General features: G+C 48.6%; 1 protein-coding gene across 5 annotated transcripts in view; it reads left to right on the top strand.

Annotated features, from left to right (window-relative positions):
- The window catches only part of BCAR3 (BCAR3 adaptor protein, NSP family member), a 138,774-nt gene that overhangs the window by 82,805 nt on the left and 36,728 nt on the right, over nt 1-19,241 (top strand). Inside the window, exon 1 of one of the 5 annotated variants that reach the window (XM_003990338.6) lies at nt 623-1,078. The exons of the other annotated variants lie outside the window; for them this stretch is intronic. Coding sequence (XP_003990387.2) covers nt 995-1,078 — 84 coding nt within the window. The 5' untranslated portion in view covers nt 623-994. Of the gene's footprint in view, nt 1-622; nt 1,079-19,241 lie in introns of those variants that run through there. 5 annotated transcript variants of the gene reach the window in all.

Below are 19,241 nucleotides of genomic sequence, written 5' to 3'. Positions count from 1 at the left end.
GTCATAGGAGGCTCTCCCTGGGGGCAAAGGCCTCTTAGCACAGGAGGATGGCTTGGCTACGCGTACTGCATGGGCCTCACGGTCCAAGTCCTGGATCTGGGTGAGGCAGAGAGGACAATTCAGAGTTTTCCAAGTGAAGGAGGGAAATGAGACGATAGTAGGGAGGATCAGAAGGAAGTACACAGCCTGTCCCCCATCCTCTCAACAGACCACTCGGCCAGGTGGGAGGGCATGGGACGCTTGGGGTGTTTGCTAACAGACTTGCTAATTAAACACCGGAAGACAGTATTGCTTTGCCCACAGTGATGGCTATGCCAACGTTATCAGCTGCAAGCTACCTGCCAGGAGCATTCTAATTAAAAATAAATAGTAGTGCGGGTGGGGTGGGACAGTGGGGCCAGGGACCCTGCCCACATTTCTTAGGACTTGTAGGATTGGTCCTAAAGGAAAGTCACACCCCAGTCACCTTTAGGTCCTTTTCTCAAAGGAGCCTCTGTCTGATCACAAGGTGGTGTGATGCATGCTTCCTTAACGCTTAGCTGGTAGAGTGATAGGCAAACAGATAAAGCCTCTAGGAGCAGACTGTCTGCTGCCCTAGAGCCCTGGAAAGGACAGGCTGCCTGAAGGGGATAATGATTTCTGCTGGGTCTCTAAACTGAGGGGACAGCTAAAGCCCAAAGCCTCTTCTAAGAGAGGTTAGAATTTCATCAGAAAGCAAGTCTGGTCACATGAGAATTTCTGGCACTGTGTGCATGGCAGGCTGGACACTAGCCTGCCAGAATTGAGCGAGTGGATCGTATTGGCTTCAGCGGAGGGGAAGAGTCCCAGCCTGGCCTGGGAGAAGGAGTGGCTCACTCCCCCGACCGGACCGGCCACGGGATTGCGGGCAGCAGCAGCCAAGCTGCTGCCGCCGTGGGGCCAGGGCTCCGACACCCAAGCCCCATTTCTTTTAACCCTAAAGAACGTGTGTGGTCCAGGGACTGGACACTGAAAGATGCCTAAGGAATGCAATGCTTTCCACGCCCTCTCGGCAGCCCTGTGCTGCTTCTATCACCGCAAGTCTTTCCTTGGAGCCAAGGTAGGTGCAGTTTTGAGATAAGGTGCATTGGAGATTCTTTTAGGGGCCTTGAAAGCGTTAGTCTTCTAAAAGGCACCAGAAAAAGTTTACAGCCTGCTGGCTGTAAAAACAGAGGTGCTTTCTTTGGTCGGTAGACCCTGCTAAGCCCCTAGTGAACCGCCTCCCCTGGAAGCAGAATCCAGCTGCACAGAAGGAGGTCCTAGTCTGTGTTTTGGGATGAAGCTGTGTTTTTCAAGACACTTTCAGTCTCTTTGGGCTGACATTCTATACCAAAGTAACTCAGTAAGACGGAGCTATTTTTCTTCTTTCTCTCTTTGTGTCTCTCTTCCCTTGTTGGCAGTGAGTGTGAGGTGGCTGAGCCCCTCTCTCTCTGCTGAACCTGCTAGTCCATTATGTCAATAACGTATATAACATGCAGAAACCACCAGACGACTCCTTGCAAGTCTCAGCCGGGTTCCAAAACATTTCGGCATTTGGAACTGCCTTTTCTTTACTACTCCCATTTTGAACCTTGGTTACGAGACACAAGTGCCAAAGGTTTTGCGTAATATGTCAGTGCACTATTTTGACGAAAATATTCAAAGAACCTCATTGGACTAATTCGAGACAAGACTTGTGTTCCGTGTTGCCTGCCTGTGACAACACTAGGAATGAAGATTAATACAGGTTCTCATTGATTCGTGGGTTTGTGCGCCGTGGAAGAAATCCTGTCGGTCCTAGCTTGACTACAGACCTCATTTATTCTTGGGAAGTAGGAATCCGAAGCTCTCGTGACATTCTTCCCACCCAGATGTTGGAGCTCCGTCTCCTGAGGGACTGACTTATTTAGTGCAGGGTTATGATGTTCCGCTTCCTTCTTTTTAATAATGCTTGAAAGAGAAGATTTCTCAGGCAAACCTAACAGGAAAACCTATTAAAGGGAGAAAGAGCCCTTTGTAGAAATAATATACCCTGCGGGAGAGGAGGGTAGGCTTCTTCTTATTTTACTGCCCTGTTGGAGTGTTCCGAGTAGCTTTCTAACCATCTAGCAAAGTTTGTTTTTGTCTTTGTCAAGGAATTCGGGGGCGGGGGTGAGTAATTAATCATCGGTTAAAAGTGTTTCCTCCCTGATTTAAGAGCCCTTTTCTATCCTGGAGTCCAGTGGGGTGATATGAGGACCATGTGGTTTCTGGCCTAAATATGGATCGTTCTAGCGTCGGGTGGATGAAGTCATGCCATTAACAGTATTTTAAAGCTGTCAAAGATAGACCAGGAGGTCCCAAAGGGACCATACACTTCAGGGATTGGCAGTAGGTTTTCACTCTAACAGAAGTCCTTCCAGAAGCCAACTTCTGCTAATTCAGAAAAGTGCCGCTCAGGGTTCATATGTGAGGAAATAGCCCATAAATATCTGGGCCCAAGTGATGAGATTCTGCTTGGATGCCCCAGTTCCTTTGCAGTTATGTCCTCGGAGGCCTGCACAGAAAGGCCACAGTATTACATGGGGTGAGCCTGATTTAGCCATTCTTCAGCTCTCCCTCCCTGGCCTCCCTGTGACTGCCACTCCTGGTGGTTGACTGATGGTAGAAACATCTCCTTTCTACCCAAGGCTTCCCACCTCGCTCCCAGTTTGGTGCATCTTTGTGGAAGGGACCTGATGTGCTCACTCACCAGAAACTGACACTTTCAGACCCAACTTAGGGCTCCCCACTGAACCTCGAAGTGTGCTTCCCGTCCTGTTTTGCTTGGGCGGTTACCTCCTGTGCTTTCCGCCAGAGTTGCCCCGGTGATAATGCCGCATCGCTTTATTTTATTGACTCCTACTTTAATTAGGGTTTTCGGGTCTTGCCACTCATAATTAGTTTCTGTTGCAATTAGGGTTGCAAAATTACATTGGGATTGATTGCCTGATAGCGAAGCGGAAATAAAGCTCCAGTTCTTGACCGTGTATGCTGCTTCCCTTGGCATGAATTTCTCATACCAAAAATAACACTCTGGTAGCCATGGTAACTTTCCATTTGGTCTAATCCATATCATCTCTGGAGAAACTAGAATGTTATTAATAGTGTTTGTTGTATGGGAAGAAAACTAAAAATATAAAAGCTCCTTCATTACATAGGAGACCAATCACGCTGGTGCTTTGAGGGAATAAAATCTTACTTGCAGAGATTTGATGGAATTTAGAATGTATTTAGGGGCCTCGTGTGGACTTGCATACCAAGGCCCTGGAAAAGAGTGAAACAGGGGGCCAAGAATGGAGAGGAGAATCAAGGATATGCAATCCTTGCTGGCCCCAGTGGAGTTGAGGCCAGAGACGAGATGTTCCAGCCATGTTGAGGGTCACAACCTTAACATCCCTGAAGGGGTTCACAGAAGGCAGCCATTTCACAAAAGACCAGTGGGTCTTAGGTGAGAAAAGGAAAGGCTATTTTGCTTATGCCCGGTGAAAAAGAGTTTGGAGTGAAGATATTATCGATCCATAGCATTACTGAGGCATGTTCAAGTCAAAAAGTCCCTGAACATTGAATGTAATAGCCCATCCATGCGTAAGCACTCTGCCGGGAGGGTGGGGTGGAAAGTGGCCGTTGAGGGAGAGCCCCTGCTTTGAAGGACTTACCACAGGAGCATTAGGTCATAGTGTCATCTCATTATGTTTCCAAAAGACTTTCCAGGGTCTGAGTTCCTTCACAAGGAACACAAGTGAGTTGTCCTCCTGGAGTCTCAAAACGAGTGCTTTGAGTTGGCGGGGTGATAGTTTACCCCTTCCCCCAGAGGAGAAACTGCTTACCCAGAATCATTCAATGGAGCACCAAGGATAGAAACCAGGTTGTCTGGCTTCAAGCCCTCCAATGTCCCTTCTATGATACCACATTAAGACCATTGAAACCTAAAACAAGAAGACAGTGTGCACATTAATACTTCAGTTTACAATGCAGTTGGGGAAGAATAGTGTGAACCCCAGTTTTCAGGAGAGGCTTCGGGGGGTGGGGCATGCAGAGGTAATTTTCAGAGAATAGGTAATCCTCCTACAGACGGGGTGGGACCACCTTTAGGTCCCTCATGAACCACAGAAAGAATTTGGTGAGAAGCACAATCGATCCCATTTCTGGAACTGGCAATAAGAACAAACCGCCATTCTCGTCCCTGTGTCTCTGATTTTTCTTGTGTGGAGGCCGGGGGAAAGGAGCTGAAATTTGCCTCCTTACCAGTGGCCACTCCTGAGGGAAGGTCTGTGTGATTTTCACTCCAGGGGAACCTAAGAGGTGGGAGTTCCCTTGCAAGTGCAGAATAGCTGTGTTTCTGAAGGAGCCTAAACAGAGAGGTTGGAGCACAGAGACGGTACATAAATGAGTTGTTTAGTCTCGGCTAACCAGTCACTGAGTCCGGTGGCATTGGTCTTGGCAATGAGAAGTCATGGTTAGAAGGCGGTGGAATTTATGCATGCATATACTTTCCCACGCATAGATGTGATCGTCTTTGCAGCCATCAAGTGCTCTATAGCGGGAAGAGCTTGAATTGAGCCGTTGCTACTCTTAGGTTTTGTTTTTGCTTTCGGTCATTTCCCATGCCCCTAGAAAAAGTATTGGGAGCTCTCTGAATGCACATTTACAGCCTGAGGTGTCCCATCTGCCCATCCCTAGACGGTTGGATTCCTGGAACTTGTTTGCATTAGAAACTGCTTTCCTATGTCAGAGTGAATGTGGTAGAGCCAAGGTCCTGCTTGCCTTCCCTGTGGCCAGTCCCATGGTGTGTTTGCTCTCGTGACAGCTTGGGCACTTGTCTTCCATCCTGGTGTTGATGATGGCCTGGGTTGCCTTAGTCAGTGGGGCTGATGCACCATCAGCACGAGCTGTGCAAAGTGGAAAAAGGCACTCGGGAAGTGTCTTTCCAAGTGACTCAGCCCCTCCTCAGGGCGGCTGCTAGTTGCTCATTTATCTCTCCTGCCCTCCAAAATAAGCCTAGCACAGCTTTTTTTAAAAGAGACCTAAATGCATTCCATTGGCATCTGGGAGCTTGTGGGATCTGGTTTCAGCATCAGGGGAAGGGAGGATATGGCTGACAGCGGCTGGGTCCCGGCACCCCCTCTCCGCAGACCCCGGAGCTTGGATCCTGGCCGAGGCCTTGTTTTTGTTGGAGAAACGTGGGTGGGAAGCAGAAATGAGACTGGGACCCTGGGAAAATTCTGTTAGTGGGTTCAGCACCTCCAGGACGACAGAGAAGCGGGCCTGTGCCAAACGCTGGGGAGAGCGCTGGAGAGTCTGCATGCTGGGGCCACAGAGGCCTTCCTGCTACACCATGTGAGGGGTCTGGGGTATGTGGAAGGCCCAGGGCTCTGTAGCTGTGTTTGAAGATGTCAGAGACCACTCTGGGGCCTTTTAGCTGATGCAGATTTTGGATGTCTCCAGGCCAGCAGAGGAAACTCGGGCTGTCCTGGCAGGGGAGGGGAGGGGAGGAGCGCCTCGTGGGTTTGGACTGCGGCCTCTCCGTCCTCGTCTGGATTTCCAGTGCGTGTCCACAGCCCCAGGGGCTACTGTTGGAATCTGGCTCTGGCCATGAGAATGTCATGGCTTATTTTTCTGGCTTATGAAAGAACTATGATCAGTCTTTTAGTTTGTATAGAGAACAGCTCTCCCCAGTGTCCACTCTGAAACACGTGTGCTTTTACAAAAGCAGTTACACACAGACAACCAACAAGCTAGAATCCTAGTTTCTTAATAAGATGGAATTTGAGAGACCCGTGAGCCAGCCTCCTACCTACATCCCCGCCCCCCACGCCCTGCCTGTATACGAGGGCCTGCTGGGTGCTGGGGGGCCGTCCGAGCTCCTGCCCTGAAGGAGCTCCCGTGTCTGGTGGGGAGATGAAAGTGCAAGCAGCTCTCTCTCCAACGTGCATGGGAGGTGCAGGGCAGGCGTGACACCCGGCGTGTTGTGAGACCCTGGGCAGAGGTGTTAATGCAGCCCCGGGTCAGGGAACTTCCAGGAGGAGGTAACACTGAACGGCTCCTAAAGCAGCAGTGGGCAGAGGGCACAGGCAGGAGAGCGGGCATCACACCCTGGAGGGACGCCTGGCCGAAGCTGAGAGCAGAGGAAAGAGAGGTGGTGGGTGAGCGGATTGTGCAGGGCAGTGGGAGCCAGTGAACAGTGTGGGTGGGGAGCGGGGGAGGTCTGGGCTCGGTCCTTTTGCGGGCAGCATGAGCTTGAGGAGCGCCTCCCCCAGCTCAGGCCCACGTCCTCGAAGCCTTCCATCGGCTCGGCTTGTCCCTGCTCAGCCCCCTGGGGTCTGCCTCCCTCCACCTTCTCCTTTGGCCCTTTTTGCACACTCGCGGGATCTTGTTTCTTCACAGCAGCAGTTAAGACCATCGGGCACAATATTTTTCCGTCCCCACTACTACCCCCACAAGCCACAACTATATCCAGCTCCAGATCCTCACTTCCTCCGAGGATGAAGTGTCCTGACCAAGGCTGGCCCTGCCACCTGTGCCCATGACCACCTCCTCTGCATAGACTTCTCTCCATTGGCCTCTCCTCAGAGACCTTCAGTCTGTCCCTCTCCACCAACACTTTCCTCTGAGTTTGTACGCATGCTCCAGTCTTTCCCATTCTAAAAATACTGCTTATTTCCATGTCTTCATTTCTTGGTCCCTGTCTTCCTCCACCCAAAAACTGATTAGCACGGTCTCTGTTTTTCTCACTTCCCGGTGGCCACTCTGCCTCCTTCACCCCACCGGCAGCCTTGCCAAGTCTGGTGGATGCCGTCCAATTCTGATTTTATTGGGACTCTGCTGCACTTGGCATTATTGGCTCTTCCTTCCTGAAAGTCTTGACCGCCAGGACACCGCACTCTACTTGTTCTCCTGGATCTTCCCCAGGATCCCTTCCTGAGCTCCCACCCTATTGCTAGAGACTGAATCTTTGTGTCCCCCCCACCCCCAAATTCATGTTGAAATCCTAACCTCGGGTGTGCTGTGTTAGGAGGTGGTAGGTGGAGCCCTTATGAATGGGATTAGTGCTCTTACAAAAGAGTGCTCTCCTGCCCCTCTGCTGTGTGAGGACACAGTGAGAAGAGAGCTATCTAGAACTCGGAAGCAGGCCAGGCACTGAACCTGCCAGCACCTTGCCCCGGGACTTGCGTCCAGAACTGGGAGAAGTACATGTTTGCGGTTTCAACTACCCAGTGTATGGTATTTATCTTACAGAAGCCCCAAAGGATTAAGACATTATCTTCAGTTTCTCTTTCTAGCCTGCCTCTTAAAAACCCTTCTGATATGCCCTCGACCCCCCATCTCTTAGGTGGCAGTTGAGATAGGCTTCCCCACATTCTGAGGATTCCCCAGTGCGTGCCCAGTCCAGCCCTTCTCTCACAGCCCCTGGATCCCGCGGCCTGGTGAGCCACTCCATCCAGACAGGGCAGGGGCATCTTAGGCTGTGCGTCCTCTTCCACAAACCTGCCCCCTCTGTGCTTCTGTGTTGGGAGTTGGTGGCTCAGCATCTTCCAGGAGCTCCGGTGTCTCTTCTCCCATTCATCTTCCACGTCTCAAGATGTCTTAAGATTTTACTCCTCAACATTGCTCTCATCTGCCTCTTGCTCCCTGACTCTGCCATCAGCACTGTGCTTCCTAACTGGTCTTCCTGCCCTACTTCTTCATAGGACGTGATTTCACCTTTATGTTTGACCTTCCGAGACGTGGGGCGTGTACTGTGCCCATAAGGCGCTACATTCCCACATGTGAACAACTCTAATTGCTAAAAGGTCTCTCTTTCCTTTGAGTCAAAATCTGTGTACCTGCAGTGTCTACCTTATTCTGCAGTTAAACGGCCATGACAGCCCTTCAGGTGCATTTTTTCCTCCCATTATTGTAGGCATGTCTGTTTTGAGACCAAATTAGTTGGTATGAGTGAACACCTAGAAATAAAACAGTATGTGGGGGAGGGTAGGGGGTGATGCTGGATGAGTTTCCTTAGGGAGTTGAACCAAGTCTGTTTGACCATCATCTAGGGATGGCAGTAGCCCAAGCCTTCAGCTATTTCCACACAGCCCTCATGTTTCCTTTAGGTCTGCTCTATACGGACTAAACATTTCCAGTGCTATATATACTTTGGGAGACTTGGATTCTAACTAATATTCTCTAAGTCTGAGCAAATCATGAACATTCAGGGCCTTGGTGATGTTGACTCTTGTGAGATCTAAATCTTCTTCCTGCCTATATAACTCCGGGAGCATCGTACATATTCATGTCCGATGAATTTGAGTTGTATTGTTTTTAGGTGTCTTGTTCCTCTCAAGTTCAGCTGCTGTTTTCCTGTTTCTGCCATGACATCTGGCATGGTGATTGTGTTTCTCAAAAGCTTGTTAAACGAGATACATGGGTGTCGAGTGCTTTGAGCTCCTCTTGGAAAAATACACCTTTAAAGTGATGTGTGTCAGGGCCCCTGGGTGGCTCAGTCAGTTAAGCGTCTGACTTTGGTTCAGGCCATGATCTCAGTGGTTCATGACTTCGAGCCCCGTGTCAGGCTGTGTGCTGATAGCTGGGTGCCTGGAGCCTGCTGTGCATTCTGTGTCTCCCTTTCTCTCTGCCCCTCCCCTGCTCACGCTCTGTTTCTCTTGCTCTCAAAAATAAATAAACATCCAAAAAGATAATAATAATAATAAAGTGATGTGTGAGTTCTGTGTTGGAAGTGGTAGAGTCAATGCTTGGCCAAAACCCATCTTGTGATGAATTGTTTGGTTTAACTGAGAACCTACTGTGTACTTAGCCCTGACATACGATTGCTTTACCCCAAAGCAGATGTCTGAGACAGTTATTAGTCATGGTATGTTTTTGGAGAGAGAGAATTTGGAAAGTCATCTATTCTACACCCCACGCTGGAAGGGTTTCTGACTCTTTGGATCTTCCTCTGTGTGTGTTTGGCATTTCTTGTTTTTCTTTCCAGTTAGATCTCCTAGTGTCTTTCAGCCACGATGCATTTTGTTTATTCATTCATTGTCTCATTCATTCAAGATGAATTAAGAAAAGGATGGTACAGGGGCCCCTGGGTGGCTCAGTCGGTTGAATGTCCGACTCTTGATTTTGGCCCAGGTCATGATCCTAGGGTCATGGGATCAAGCCCCAAGTCAGGCTGTGCGCTGAGTGTGGAGCCTGGTTAAGATATTCTCTCATATTCTCTCTCTCTCTCTCTCTCTCTCTCTCTCTCTCTCTCTCTCTCCCTCTCCCTCTCCCTCTCCCTACTCCCCCTTACTCATGTGCTCTCTCCCACGTGCTCTTTCTCCCTCTCTAAAAACAACAAAATAGAAGGATGGTACAGTTGACCCTGAACAATCCCCTGCATAAAGTCCACATAAATTAACTGCTGACAGCCTACTGTTGACTGGGAGCCTAATGTAAACAGCCAATTAACGCATATTTTATATGTTATATGTATTATACAGTGTGTCCTTACAATAAAGTAAGCTAGAGAAAAAATGTTATTAAAAAAAAACATAAGAGAAAATACATTTACAGTACTGTATGGTATTTGCCCCCCAAAATCTGCATATAAGTGGACCTACACAGTTCTAACCTGTGCTGTTTGAGGGTCAACTATATTTGAATTAAATTGGTTTTGATTTTCTGATATTCTTCAAGTTTATTTATTTATTTTTGAGAGAGAACATGCTTGTGAGCAGGGGAGGAGCAGAGAGAGAGGGAGAGAGAGAGAGGATCCTAAGCAGACTCTACTCTGTCAGCATGGAGCCTCACGTGGGGCTCAAACCCACAAACCGTGAGATCATGACCTGAGCCAAAATCAAGTCGGATGCTTAACCGACCCAGGCGCCCTGATTTTCTGATAATCTTATTGAAGAGCAAATAGGGCATCTATTTTGGTGAACAGCTATTTTCCACCAGATCACTCGTAATTTGGGTTAAGATGAATTAAGAAGGTTGAATGACCAGTGGGAGAGATTTCCGGTTTGGAGCTCCTCACATTCTGAACTTTGGTCAGCTGGTCTTCAAACCCTCATCTTGGGGTCTGCCCTGTTAGCCAGGGTTAGTCTCTGTTTATCCTTTCCCCATAGATGTTAACAAAGCCCTGCTCTCATGGAATGAAATATCGCTGCCAGACCCAGTGATTAATATTTCACTTGCATTATCTCATTTAGCCTGTGTGCCAACCTAGTGAGAGAGAGAAGTGGTATCGGAAGTTGAGGACATGGTTCACGGGAGCAAAGCAGTTTACAGAGGGGGTGGCATAGGTCGCCTAGTACTCAACTTTTCATTTGAAGCCTTTTATTCCACTGACCCACTAAATGGTTAAGTGCAAGCAAGGACTTTCAGCCTTCATCCTAAGTGTGGCAATCTGATTTCTCGTTGGGAGGAATCAGAAAACAGGGCTGCCTCGTGGGGATGATTTGGATGTTGCCCCTCTGCAGGCTGCTCTAGGAAGTCATCATCTAAATTAGATCTAGAGGGGAAGGTACCCCCAGAGCTTTCAGGGCAAGAGGCTAACAAATGGCTACAAATGGCTTGTTGAAAATCTCATTTGTGTTTCAGTTTATCTTTTCCCAGGGAAAGATGAGACCCCCTTGGAGCTAAGCACTGAGTGAGTCCATGGGTAAATAATGCTTTGTCAAGAGGGTAGAAACGTGATGGGCAAAGCCACCAAGGCAGGTAGCTGGGAAAGGAGCTCTTACAGTGTAATGAGCATGTTGAGCAGTTTCTCGCATGTGTAGGTAACTATTGTGAAGGGGAGCAGCCGCGAGGGTTGGTGTTGGGTGTGCTGCATTCGGTCCAACTTCCAATTCCTCCTGCAGTTTTTAGACTGATCGGTCTCCTGTGAAAAATAATTTTCAGTCCCTTGGTGTTCCATCAAAATAAAGCTAGGCATCAAAAGCAGTAACTTCATGATCCTGCGAGATGGAAAGGCGTAGAGACCTTGCCTAGAGAATGATGGGTGATAAAAGGTAACAGGGATTGAACATGTGGGGGAGCTGTGCACACCGATCAGAATAATCCTGATGCAATTAGGTAAGCCTGGGGGGATCAAGTTACTGCTACGCCTAGGGCGTGTGCTGTGGTAAGACTCCAGTGTGCATAATGTAAAATTAAACTAGTCTTTTTCATTCACACACATGGAAAGCCAAATGTTATTGGAAACTTCTCAGAACCTTGATAAACAAGGAGTTCCACAGATGTTCTCTTCATTTTTCCTATTTATGGTTTATGAGCCTCTTTTTGTAATACTTGATAAGGTTTGATAATGAATAAAATGAAATCTCTTGGATTTGAGCTCTTGGGGATTTTGATGTCAGTTTCCTGTCTGTGCTGGGGTCTGATGGCCCTCGTATCATCATTTGTCTGTGAAAAGAAAAATCACAGGTAGTAGGAAAATGAAGCATCTTAATTTAATAGCAAATTGCAAATCTGTTTTTAATGGCACTGGAGTAAGAATCTGGTGTTGAGTGTGATAAATTATGCAGGTTTAATTATAAAATGGTAAAATGGCATCAAAACCCATCTGCAGAATCTTTTCTGAAGATGAGATTCTTTCCAGGATTTGGAAAGGAGAAAGTATGTCATCAAGGTACTTAAAATTAACATCAAATTAATTGAAGTGTTTCAGAATGCTAAAACTCACTGAAATTTTATGAGGTATCTTTGCTACCGATTCCTTTCTCAGAAGGGGCCAGAAGCCCTCGCTGACTGCAGATAGGATAGAGAACTCCGAGACCTTCGGCAAAACTGCTTGTGGCTGTTTGCTGTACGTTCTCTAAAGATGTCTTGTCCCCTCGAAGCGGCCGTAACCCCTGTCAGGCCATGGAGCTGTTCTTTCTCGCGTCTGCGTCTCCCGTCAGACCTAGTCCAGGACGCCGAGTGGCACAGTGGGCGCTCAGTAGGCCTTCGGGTTTAATCGGTGGCACGGTGTTCCAGTGACTATCAAGCTCTTGATTTCCAACTGACCTCCTGATTGTTCCTGCAGAACTTTGGCCAAGAAGGTGAGGTAATCGGAGGCCCCGTGTTCCAGTGGCTATCAGACTTGATTTAAAAGTAACCTCCTGGCTGTTTGTGCAGCACTTTAGCCGAGAGGGTGTAGTGTGTGTGGACAGAACTGCCTACAGAGCCTGCTGCACTGAGCTTTAATGTGAGGATTGAAAGGAGCAGGCTCAGAGGCACAGGACCCAAGTGAGACCAGAGGTCCCCACTGTCAACAGCCCGACACTTAAAAGGTGCTCAGGGTCTCTCCCTTCTAGCCAGAGAGCACCTAGGTATGAATTCGAATAAGGCACCTTTCCTCGGGATACTTGATTGCCATCCACCAGGCATCCGTTGCAATCAGTATGGAAATTTTCTCTGCCACGTAAGAAGGGCACCCGCTTAGATGTAATGCCACTGTGCTGTTTGTGTACTGGAGCCCACGGCCAGGCCACTTGTGTGTCCACCTGCAGGGGGGACCAGGCCGAAATGCCCAATTGCCCGTGCCACCATTGGCTTTTATCTACCCAATAGGATATTCAAAATTTTAATTTGACATGTTTTTTCCCTCTTGGGACTTTTATTTACAAAGTTAATGGTTTATTTAATAACTAAAGCTTTTGGCTTTAATCACAGTTATTAGCACGGAAGTTGTATTTGTCTAGCCTGGCGCCCAGTAGGAAAAGTTGCATCCGTAAATTGAAGCCCTTCTTCATTTACCTTTGGAGTAATAATAACACATTTTTAGGCAAGCCATAAGGCCAGTGAGTGACAATAAAAGGTGGCAGAGAAGCCAGTATACAAATTGTTTCACATGGAGGCTTGAAGGTTAACTATCTTCAAACGCTACCTTCTCTCCTGCCCTTGTACCTCAGATGAGAACATCTGAGGGAGCCTGCAAAATGTTGCTGGGCTTAAAGCTTGGGGAGAACTGGATTTTCATTTTTCGGCCTGTGGGCAGAGTTAAGAGTGGCAGAAGTGATTGGGATTTATTCATCCTGTGGGTTCATGATCAATTTATGCAGGTGTTCAATGGTAAAAATACCAACTGGATCTCTACAAGCCCTTGATATACTTTGGAATTTGGTTATAAACTAGTCCACTGCTTGCAGTTCAACCCAGGGCAGGGACTTGAAGGGGCAGAGTTTCTGACATCTTCAAAGAATCTCATTGTTAGGCAGATTTACTTGCAAGGTGGTCCTGTAGCAGACTTAGAAAGGCTTCAGAAGGCTCTGCGCAATGGTTATCCGGTGTATGTTTTTTTCCGAGTGGGAGCTCTTTGTCCTTGTACGTTCAGGTTTTGTTAGGGATTGCAATGATGCGGGTTCCGAGGCAGCACAGGCTGGGTTCGAGATGAGGGTCTGTCGTTTTGGACTCCTGCATGGTCCCAGCCTGGGTCACCTGGTGGCTGTTCAAGGCACGTTCCTGAGGGGTTTCCCACCAGCTCGCAGGAGGACACGGTCTTCGCTCAGAAAATAGACCAATTTGGTATGATGCTCTACAACGTCAGTCGCACTTACAATTTTGGTTGTGATCATCTGGATGAGATTTCTAGAAAACTGTGACCTGAGCAGTGGTTTGGTGCCACTTGATCAGAGGCCTGGACTGTTGTTGACCTCTCCCTCAACTGAATAATCCATCCAGGGCAGAAGAAAGGAAGCTTTTGAGAACTGGTAGCATTCTGGGTGCTGTGGCCTGATACTCCTGACTGGGATAGAATAGCCCAGAAGCTTGCTCCCTCCATTCCTCTCTCTTCATTTTCTCTCCCCCTTCCCTTCTTTTCATGCACAGATTCCCTTCTTCCTTTTTCTTTTTCTTCTTCTTTTTTCAGTTTATTTATTTTGAGAGAGAGAGAGAGAGTGCACACATGTGTGAGCAGAGGGGAGGGGCAGAGAGAGAGGGAGAGAGAGAATCCCAAGCAGGCTCCACACTGTCAGCACAGAGAATGACCTGGGACTCGATCTCACAAATCGTGAGATCATGACCTGAGCCGAAATCCAGAGTCATACCCTTAACCGACTGAGCCACCCAGATGCCCCCCTTCCCTTTTTTTTTATTTCAAGCAAGTTAATTGCCAGCCTTGCTCATAGAATGAATGGCTAGAAAATCAGCTCAGTTTTAAAAATTCAACAAAAAACATCCTTGACTAAACATCCAAGGCCCTGAAGGACACATAATCTCTGTACCAGGACTTCTCAGCCTTGTGCACGTGACAATTTCTTGCACACTCACACTGTCACTCTGTCCCGTGTACTGTGGACAGCTGAGCCAGCTGGAGCTAGCCAGGAGCACTTGCTAATACAGGCCTGCAAAGTGCTTGCCACCAGGGAAAGTGCCTTCTCATGGGTGGTCAGTGTCACATGCACAGATGGAACCATTCAACACTATTCAAAACCCCCAAACTATCAACTTAGAACTGAGATAAAGAATAACCTGTGCACGAATAGAAATTGGTTGTTCCAACTCCTAGCTTTTTTGTTCCATTAGAACTAAATTCTCAAAGGCCAGGTACCTCTAAAACCTTCTGATGGATTTTATAATTCTTTTTTTTTTTAACTCTTTAGTGAAGTAACTTACTATTTTTGCGGCCAAGAGTCCTCTTTGAAAGGGTGTTCAGATTCTACATTGTTTCCAGCAAATGCCCGCTGTGTGCCAGGCACGGTGCTGGTGCTGGGCACTCTATGTGCCTTAGATCAGGTCGTCCTGTGAAGTGAGAACTCTTACTCGCTTGGTGCATACAGAAACAAGTTAAGCGAAGTCTAGAAAGATGGCCAAGATTCCCTGATCTTGAGCAACCTCCAAATGTTCTTTTTCTCCCCACCCAGTGGCAGGAAGCTGCCACACAGAGGGTAAGAAGGCAAGCTTGGCTCCAGTCAATAAGTGTTTACGGCGAACCCGCTGTGTGCCAGGCACGAGGCTAGGCTCTGGGAGCCAAAGGGAAATATGGCGTGGCCTCTGTCCTCAAAGAGCTTGTGTCCCGCGGACCGTACTGCCTCATTGCCCAGCATTCATTAGTGGATTCCCTGCCCCGCTTAGATAAAAACGGATTGGCTTAGTTTGGCCTTCAAGGCCCCTGCCTGCCTCATCCAACTCCCCTCCCTGCCTCATCCAACTCCCCTCCCTCTTCTCCCCATTGCCCAGCCTGGGCTCCAGCCCCTGCGTCGTTAGAACCTCTGCAGGTATGTCGCTGCTGATTCACAGACCCCCACTGCAAAACGGCAGTGCCCTGGCCCGTCTCCCCCACCGTCAAGCCTCTACTAGTTATTTTGCAGATATCCACAAGGGGTCCTCACATAGGCATCCATCCATAGCCCTTGTGAACTGGGCCTTCTAGCAAATTCAGACCTGGATCCCGGTATGCGGTGTCCGTATATGGCAAAGGTGGTGGTTCACTTCACTGGGGTTAAAAGAAAGGCATTCAAAGCTGAGGGCTCTGGGAGGATAGGGCATGAAAGGGTCCGTGTCCCTCATGAACCAGGTCTGAGCCCTGGGAGAGTAAAAACCAGGCATCGGAGCCCATCAAGTTTTTTGTGGGGGTGCTAAGAAACACTCTGGATCTCATGTCAGCCCTTGCTAGGGCACCCCTTGACTCAGGTCTCCAAGCCAGGAGTGTGGGATAGTCTGCGGCATGTAAGTGCAGAGTGTATGACCAGAGATGAGGGTAGGGAGATTGTTATGAGGCCATTGCAGAAGTTCTGGGAGAACAGAACAGAGCAATCTCAGTCGGAATCAGAGTGGGTGTCGGTAAGGGATAGAATCAGGAATTTCTTGACTGATAGAAGCCAGTGTTGAGGGTTCGGGTGAGGGTGAGTTTGGGTGATGAGGACAGAGGAGGTGCCAGTGACTAGGAAAGGGGGAGAGAAACAAGCTTTGCAGAGATGAATTCCATTTATTCATACTGACATCCAAGTTCTAGAATGGATTCTGGTCAGTTTCCCTGCCTTGGCACCCACCATACGGGCTTGCGATAGAGATTTGTCCGTCATCTGCACACTTCACAAGTCTCAGAACTGGCCTTGTGCCCCCAGCCCCGGCCTGGCCATTCTGCCTACTGCACCAGGATTACTCTGTCTAAAAGCATCTTTTTTTTTTTTTTTAAACCTGTTGCCTTCCTAGCCAGAGATTTTCAGTGGCACTCTCTCCATCTAGAGTGTGAAGGTTTAGTCCCTCAGCCTCCAGTGTCCTACTCCCCTCGATCCAATCCTGCCCTCCTGGATCAGGACTCCTTTGGCACATGTGACAAGAGTCCAGGGCAAGCTAGCTTAGGTCACAAGGGGATTTTGCTGGTTAATGGAGTCAGCTGGGGCTTAGGGATGTGTGCACCACTGGGACCCACCTTCCATCTCCTGATCCTCTTCTCCTTGCACACTCATTTCATTCTCCACCCAATTGGCTCCACATGGTGGGTCAGCATGAGGTGTAGCACCACTATGCTTCTAGCCTCATGACGTCTTCATTCAGTCAGTCTTCTTCATTCAGTTCCACTTAGAAAAATCCTGGGACTAACTCTAGCTGGGTCAGCCAGTCAGCCATGATGCCCAGGAAGGTGGGGTCTGAACCACATGCTTGGAGAAAAGATGGAGTGTGTGTGTGTGTGTGTGTGTGTGTGTGTGTGTAAAACCTCTGCCTGCTTCAGACCTCCTCAACCAGAACCTCCATCTGACCAAACCCAGCTGCTCTTAGCTCAAATGCCCCAAATATCCTTCCTCTTCTCAGGTTTTATCTTCAGGGTCCGATCCTGATCCCCCCCCCCATGCTCTCATCCTACCCACCCCCCCCCCGGCCCCTCCCACAGCATGGGGCTTCAGTGACTTTTCTCATTTTGACAGGGGAAAACCTAAGGACAGCGAGGCAGAGTAACTCAGCCAGGCTCCAGAGCAGGAAGGCAGGGATAAGATCCAGGCAGTGCTTCTCCAGAGCTCAGGGATGAGTTTAAACCGTTTCTCTGTGTGTGGTCGTCCAAGAGACTGTGCCCTCCTAAGGGTAGGGACCAGGGTGTCATCCCCCGCTGGCAATTACTTTGGCAGATTGCTTGGTCACGATTGCTAATGGCCATGAAATGGTGCTTTTCCAGTCTTTCCCTTTCTACCTTTAGCCCCTGGGACTAGGGACAGGATCTTTCCTGGTGATTTGCACAATTTAAAATTCTGTGGGAACTGGGAAGGTTTTCTTAGAGAGAGGGACAGAGTAAAATAAATATTAATTATAATGCAGATGACATCTTTTTCTAATCCTCTCCACTGTCTCCTACATACAAATAAGTGTCGTGCCTTCTCTGGGGTTTTCCCACAATTTACTGCATGCACACCCTCCCTCGTCCCCAAGCTTAAGAACACAGACCTCCTCCGAAGAGGCAGGGTCCTATTGTTGTGCCTGATTTGAAATGCAGGCTCTAATGTCAGGCAGCCCTTGGGAGAAGAGACCCTGGGCTCCTTTCCTCCTGGGCTGGAACAGCTTTTTCTTTCTGGGAAAACTGTTGAAATTTGGGTTTCCGTGTTAATCAAGGTTCCCAGCACGTCTGTGGAACTGGCTCAGCACGTCCAGAATATGTTTTCCAACCATCCGGGCTCTGGCTATTCCAGCCTGTCAAGAACAGACTTGCCGGGGCTGTGTGGGGCTGCAGAGATGTTCATTCCAGATTCAGAGTGATAGGCATGATTTTTGGAGCCGGCCGCAGCAAGCTGGGACTGGTTCTGGCGTTGTAACCGGACCAGAGGTGCTGGGGCAGGCGGGCTGTGCGAGGCAGCCCGTGGACATTCATGCAGGCAGCCGGCTGTTTTCCTTCACTGCTTCCCTCCCAAACCCCCAACCCCTACACATCCATGCACCAGACCGAAAACACCTCTGATGTGAACTGTCCCTTTTATATAACCAGATGAGTAGCATTCTCATATGTCTGTCATAACAGGTAACAGTGCTGTGTCCTGGGTTATGTTCTAAGTGCTTTACGGATATGGATCCCTTTCATCCTTACTAACACCCCATCACAAACTGTTAGCCCCATCTCTGCAGACCGGGAGCCTGAGGCTTCTGCAGAGCAGTAAAGTTATTTAAGCAAAGCCACACAGCCGGTCAGCGGCCAGTGGCCTGTAGATGGAGGGCGAAGGCCGGCTATGCTTAAACACTGTGCTGTAACATCTGTTGACATCAGGGTTATTAAAATGCTGGCAGTAAGGAAGATGTAGCTAGACTCAGATTCCCCTGAAAAGCAACAATTATGGTAACTTAGGAATTTTCTAACTAAACTTGAATTTGGGTGGACAAGCGTGGGCCTCCTCCACCCCCTGCATTTGCCAGAGTTACCAGTTTACCCGCCTCACCCCAGACCCCAGAACTAATGGCTGAGAGAACACGAAATTTTAGAAGTGGAGCCATGTGAGTGGGAAACCATGATATAGTAGTTACTAAGCTTCCCTCCCTTTCTTTACTGCTCAAATTACTACTTAGTTTGTGTACATAGCACCTTTTCTTATACCCTGAGTCCCCCAAAAGAACCCTTCAAATTTCTGGTGGGTGCAATTCAGGCAAGCCTCAGAACAGGAGACATGGGACCTGCCTGCGTCTTTCTCTTGTGGCGGCCGTGGGTGGACGTGGTGGCTCGAATGAACCTGGCAAAGCTCAAGGGCAGAATGTTCTTGAACCAAACCCGGGAGCGTCTCTTTCTCTGGAGGGTACACCCCAGCTACTGTGTAGGGTGGAGCTCAGGATGGAGGGATCCGGAGCCCCCGCTGGAGCAGAAAAACTCGAGTCAGGGCCAAGCCTCTGCCACCTCCTTTCCTTAAGATAAGAAGCTCTGGAAACAAAAAATCAGACCTGCCTTCTAGGAATGAAGTTCACATTCAGGGGCGAATAGCTAGAGAGTCTGAGCATGGAGAAAAAGTCGTGTTACTATGATGTGGTTGTTTATAACTTTTATAGCATCTTTGTGAGATACTGATCGTTCAGGGGTTTTCTTGCTGGTGGTGGAAGAACATAAAGTCCAAAGGGCCAGTGAGTGCTGCATTTCCATTCAGTGGAAACTGTCTGAGAGAGCCCAGATATATTGTACTTGCTCTGGGGTGTCATGATGCCCTCTGTCACAGATGCCCGCTATCCCATGCTAACAGAAAACTTGAGAATGACTTGGGTCCAGCCAGTCTTTGAGGCACACTGAATTCAGAAGACGTCTGCAGAAACGAATGTGAAAGAGCTGGAAAGTATAAACTGGGAGAAAAGGCTGTAGGAACTGGGACAGA

Source organism: Felis catus, chromosome C1 (assembly GCF_018350175.1).
Source record: "Felis catus isolate Fca126 chromosome C1, F.catus_Fca126_mat1.0, whole genome shotgun sequence".
Classification (NCBI taxonomy): Eukaryota; Metazoa; Chordata; class Mammalia; order Carnivora; family Felidae; genus Felis; species Felis catus.
This window is presented reverse-complemented; position numbering and strand designations above follow the sequence as displayed.